This window comes from Nanorana parkeri, unplaced genomic scaffold (genome assembly GCF_000935625.1).
Source record: "Nanorana parkeri isolate BGI_ZX_2015 unplaced genomic scaffold, ASM93562v1 scaffold3815, whole genome shotgun sequence".
Taxonomy (NCBI): Eukaryota; Metazoa; Chordata; class Amphibia; order Anura; family Dicroglossidae; genus Nanorana; species Nanorana parkeri.
This window is the reverse complement of record NW_017310083.1, coordinates 15021-20595: the sequence shown is the minus strand read 5'-3', so window position 1 is coordinate 20595 and position 5575 is coordinate 15021. Positions and strand designations below refer to the sequence as shown.

The 5575-nt window shown below is 51.5% G+C and overlaps 1 protein-coding gene across 1 annotated transcript in view; it reads right to left on the bottom strand.

Moving 5' to 3' along the window:
* The window catches only part of LOC108803509 (copper-transporting ATPase 1-like), a gene marked incomplete at its 3' end in the record, with an annotated part of 18306 nt that overhangs the window by 11733 nt on the left and 998 nt on the right, over positions 1–5575 (bottom strand). The window contains exons 3-4 of the mRNA XM_018575345.1: positions 4146–4856; positions 1192–1374 (exon numbers count right to left, since the gene is read on the bottom strand). Of these exons, the coding sequence (XP_018430847.1) occupies positions 1192–1374; positions 4146–4856 (894 nt within the window). The remainder of the gene's footprint in view (positions 1–1191; positions 1375–4145; positions 4857–5575) is intronic.

Below are 5575 nucleotides of genomic sequence, written 5' to 3'. Positions count from 1 at the left end.
CCCATCTGTCCTCTGGTGTCCTCCCCTATAACCCCGCCCATCTGTCCTCTGGTGTCCTCCCCTATAACCCCGCCCATCTGTCCTCTGGTGTCCCTTCACTATAACCCCTCCCATCTGTCCTCTCCCCTTATTTGTAATTTCTTCATAGCTCCTCCCGTTTGTCCTTTTCCCTATAGCTCCTCCCATTTGTCCTTTCCCTATAACCCCTCCCATCTGATCTCTCATTTGTCCTTTCCTCATAGCTCCTCCCATCTATCCCCTCATTTGTCCTTTCCCTATAACCCCTCTCATCTGTCCTCATCCCTCATTTGTCCTTTCCTCATAGCTCCTCCCATTTGTCCTTTCCCTTTAACGCCTCCCATCTGTCCGCTCTACTGTGTCCCTTCCCTATAGCTCCTCCCATCTGTCATCTCCCCTTATTTGTCCTTTCCTCATAGCTCCTCCCATTTGTCCTTTCCCTATAACCCCTCCCATCTGTCCTCTCCCCTTATTTGTCCTTTCCTCATAGCTCCTCCCATTTGTCCCTTCCCTATAACTCCTCCCATCTGTCCTCCCACCTCATGTGTCCCTTCCCTGTAGCTCCTCCCATTTGTCTTTTCCCTATAACCCCTCCCACCTGTCCTCTCCCCTTATTTGTCCTTTCCTCATAGCTCCTCCCATTTGTCCTTTCCCTATAGCTCCTCCCATTTGTCTTTTCCCTATAACCCCTCCCACCTGTCCTCTCCCCTTATTTGTCCTTTCCTCATAGGTCCTCCCATTTATCTTTTCCCTATAACCCCTCCCATCTGTCCTCTCCCCTTATTTATCCTTTCCTCATAGCTCCTCCCATCTGTCCTTTCCCTGTAGCTCCTCCCATCTGTCCTCTCTCCTCATCTGTCCCTTCCCTGTAGCTCCTCCCATCTGTCCCTTCCCTGTAGCTCCTCCCATCTGTCCCTTCCCTGTAGCTCCTCCCATCTGTCCCTTCCCTGTAGCTCCTCCCATCTGTCCCTTCCCTGTAGCTCCTCCCATCTGTCCCTTCCCTGTAGCTCCTCCCATCTGTCCTCATTAGGAGGTGCAGGAAAGCTGCTCTACAATCTCCTGGGTGGAATCATGAAACAAATATTTGTAATCTGCGGGCGGGACAACCTTCCGGTGACGCGCGGCTGCGGCAGAGTTCCCGATAAGACGCCGGCGGTGGTATTCAGTACTCACCGTCCTCCTTGCGAAGATTTCTCTCTATGTTGGCGACACAGGAAGCGCACGTCATGCCGGAGACCCGAATGAAACACTTGTTGCTTGTGCTGCTCTCCTGCTTGCTCTTCACAGGCATTTCTTGGGAAGAAGGGTGCGGAGGTTTCCGGGGGGGATCCAATGAGGTGACAGATGTCATTCCTTCTATGAACGAGGAATAAATGTGACACAAGGTGCACCGTGATAACCACGCACATGTATGTTATAGACAGGAACACACCCCTCCCGATAACACGCCGGCGCCATGATCAGCCTTATCTACCCCTGACACCGGCCATGAGGTCACTATTCACTGATTGGACCATCAGCTCACCCACCAATCATGTATGAGCTCATTTTATCCTAGGGTATGCGAATCTATAATATGCATCACAGGGGGACGCATCACAGGGGGACCCATCACAGGGGGACGCATCACAGGGGGACGCATCACAGGGGGACATATCACCTCTGTGCTCCCCAACAAGGGTTCCCTCAGGAAACGTCTCCCCTCTGTGCTCCCCAATAAGGGTTCCCCCAGGAAACATCTCCCCTCTGTGCGCCCCAACAAGGCTTCCCCCAGGAAACGTCTCCCCTCTGTGCGCCCCAACAAGGGTTCCCTCAGGAAACGTCTCCCCTCTGTGCTCCCCAATAAGGGTTCCCCCAGGAAACATCTCCCCTCTGCGCTCCCCAACAAGGCTTCCCCCAGGAAACGTCTCCCCTCTGTGCGCCCCAACAAGGGTTCCCTCAGGAAACGTCTCCCCTCTGTGCTCCCCAACAAGGGTTCCCCCAGGAAACGTCTCCCCTCTCTGCTCCCCAACAAGGGTTCCCCCAGGAAACGTCTCCCCTCTGTGCGCCCCAACAAGGGTTCCCTCAGGAAACGTCTCCCCTCTGTGCTCCCCAACAAGGGTTCCCCCAGGAAATGTCTGAACTCTGTGCCCCCCAACAAGGGTTCCCCCAGGAAACGTCTCCCCTCTGTGCTCCCCGACAAGGGTTCCCCCAGGAAACGTCACCCCTCTGTGCTCCCCAACAAGGGTTCCCCCAGGAAACGTCACCCCTCTGTGCTCCCCGACAAGGGTTCCCCCAGGAAACGTCACCCCTCTGTGCTCCCCAACAAGGGTTCCCCCAGGAAACGTCTCCCCTCCGCGCTCCCCAACAAGGGTTCCCCACCAAGTACTAAGTCATGTTCTGCTTCCGGATCAAATCCTTATTTTACTCCCTGAACTGCAACTCCATTTATAACCTTTGTGTCATGTGACCTCTCCGGGTGTTTGGGGGATTTTCTGTCTCCGATGATACAAATTATATCTGCCGGGGAGCCAATCAGCATCCTCCTCGCTGTATATAATAACAGCGAGGGGGACACATTATATGATACTTTGTGACACATGGAGTTTGTGTTCCTCGGATTGCCACATCCAAATCTTAATAACACCAACAGGAAATGAGTTCCTCCCAAGAACACGGCTCCAGTAACACGGAACAATCCGCATCTTGTTGTGCTGACATGTTCAGCCAGATTTTAACCCCTTCGTTACCTAACAATACATCATCGCCACACAATTCAGCTTTGTCAGCACCCAACCCCCTCTGAAACCAACGCACAAGCAATTCTCACTTCCTGAACCAAGTTACTTCATAAAGGACCAACAATACATCTGAGACCCATCAGTCTGGTGTCCTCCACCCGAGACCCATCACTGTATCATATTATACATGTAGTCTGGTGTCCTCCACCCGAGACCTCCATCCGAGACCCATCACTGTATATTATACATGTAGTCTGGTGTCCTCCACCCGAGACCTCCATCCGAGACCCATCACTATATCATATTATACATGTAGTCTGGTGTCCTCCACCCGAGACCTCCATCCGAGACCCATCACTGTATATTATACATGTAGTCTGGTGTCCTCCACCCGAGACCTCCACCCAAGACCCATCACTATATCATATTATACATGTAGTCTGGTGTCCTCCACCCGAGACCCATCACTGTATATTATACATGTAGTCTGGTGTCCTCCACCCGAGACCTCCATCCGAGACCCATCACTAGATCATATTATACATGTAGTCTGGTGTCCTCCACCCGAGACCTCCATCCGAGACCCATCACTATATCATATTATACATGTAGTCTGGTGTCCTCCACCCGAGACCTCCATCCAAGACCCTTCACTGTATATTATACATGTAGTCTGGTGTCCTCCACCCGAGACCTCCACCCAAGACCCATCACTATATCATATTATACATGTAGTCTGGTGTCCTCCATCCGAGTTCTGCATCCGAGACCGAAGATCAGGAGTGGATGGTACCGTCCTATGGAATGGATCTCTATGATATAACAGTGATGGTGTGATGTAGATGGTTGGAGTGAAGATCAGGAGTGGATGGTACCGTCCTATGGAATGGATCTCTATGATATAACAGTGATGGTGTGATGTAGATGGTTGGAGTGAAGATCAGGAGTGGATGGTACCGTCCTATGGAATGGATCTCTATGATATAACAGTGATGGTGTGATGTAGATGGTTGGAGTGAAGATCAGGAGTGGATGGTACCGTCCTATGGAATGGATCTCTATGATATAACAGTGATGGTGTGATGTAGATGGTTGGAGTGAAGATCAGGAGTGGATGGTACCGTCCTATGGAATGGATCTCTATGATATAACAGTGATGGTGTGATGTAGATGGTTGGAGTGAAGATCAGGAGTGGATGGTACCGTCCTATGGAATGGATCTCTATGATATAACAGTGATGGTGTGATGTAGATGGTTGGAGTGAAGATCAGGAGTGGATGGTACCGTCCTATGGAATGGATCTCTATGATATAACAGTGATGGTGTGATGTAGATGGTTGGAGTGAAGATCAGGAGTGGATGGTACCGTCCTATGGAATGGTAGTAAGTGGTGTGATGTCACTTACCAGCTAGAGAGGCATCAAATCCCATGTCCTGAATAGCGTCTCGGAGGGTCTCCGGACTGGTGACGGCCGGGTCATACTCCACAGTCCCCGTCCCATCTCCCAGTGACACCCGAATAGACCTGACACCCGGCTTCTGTGAGATCAGACCCTCAATGGACTGGACACATGAATTGCAGGTCATCCCTTGAATGGTAATGACGGTGATCTGGGGTGGACTCTCGGGATTGGTCCTCTTGGAAGGGGTTTGGGAGGCGGTTCCGGTGGTTCTGGGGACAGAGTCCAGAGTCACTCTGAAGGTCCCCGGAGACAACGCTTCCATCGCTCTGCACAGTGCATCGGAATTGGTGAGATTTGGATGATAAGTGATCACTGCGGATCGTTTCTCTAACGACACTTCCACCCCGGTCACCCCGGCATGAGACGCCATGCCGCCTTCAATGTTCACAACACATGATTTGCAGTGCATGCCTTCTACTTGGAAGACGGCTCTGGTTAGGTCAGTATGCGGCTTTGGTCTTGGCTGGGACACGTCCCCGTTACCATTCACCTGTGCAGTGGTCAGTCGGCCGACGTCGATCTTCCCCAGCTTGGCGAGCGGCTTGCTCTTCAGCGATGCCGAAAACCCGGCTTTTTGGATTTGGCTCCGGATCTCGTCCGGCGTGATGAGGTGCGGCTGGAAGAGGATGTGAGCTTCCTGGTTATCCAGGGACACTGCACATCAAAAGGAAGATCCATCAGACACATCAATCCATTCATTACATATTGATCACCTCCAGAAATGATCCAAAATCACCATCAGCCCTCCCCTCCCCCCCTGACCCACCCAGAACGACATCTCCCCGGAGCCATGTCCTTACACACAGGCCCGGATTCCCCACAAGGCCACCGAGGCCCGGCAGGGCGCAGAGGGGCGGCAGCGGTGTCCTTGTGAGGAAGTTGCGGGCGCCGGGCAGCAGGTTGCCCTCTCTACATTGAAATGTAGAGTGAGGGAAGCCGATTGTTCCTTCACATGTCGCCGAGATCACATGTAAAAAGTCTGCAGCCTCCTCCTCCCTCCCCCCCTTGCACTTACCTCTCTCCTCTGGTTCCGTCCTCCGGACTCCGGCGCCGAGTCTCTGACTGCAGGGAGCAGAGCGGCGGGGGTAAAAGTAACCCTGCCGCCCTGTGTAGACAGTGAGGGGGGAGAGCGGTGCTAGAACTCCTGTATTGGAGGTGACAGGCGTCAATAAAGAGAACCCGTCACCTCCAATTGCTATCACACAGGGGGATTGTTTTCTCCTGTGTGATAGCAATAAAGTTAGGTGAAAAAAACATTTTTTATTACATTTTTTTTTCCAATAAATACAAAATTAAAAAAAAAATGAAATAATTAAATACAAAAAAAATAAAAAGGTGATTAAAAAGTAAAAAATAATAAGAAATACATTATT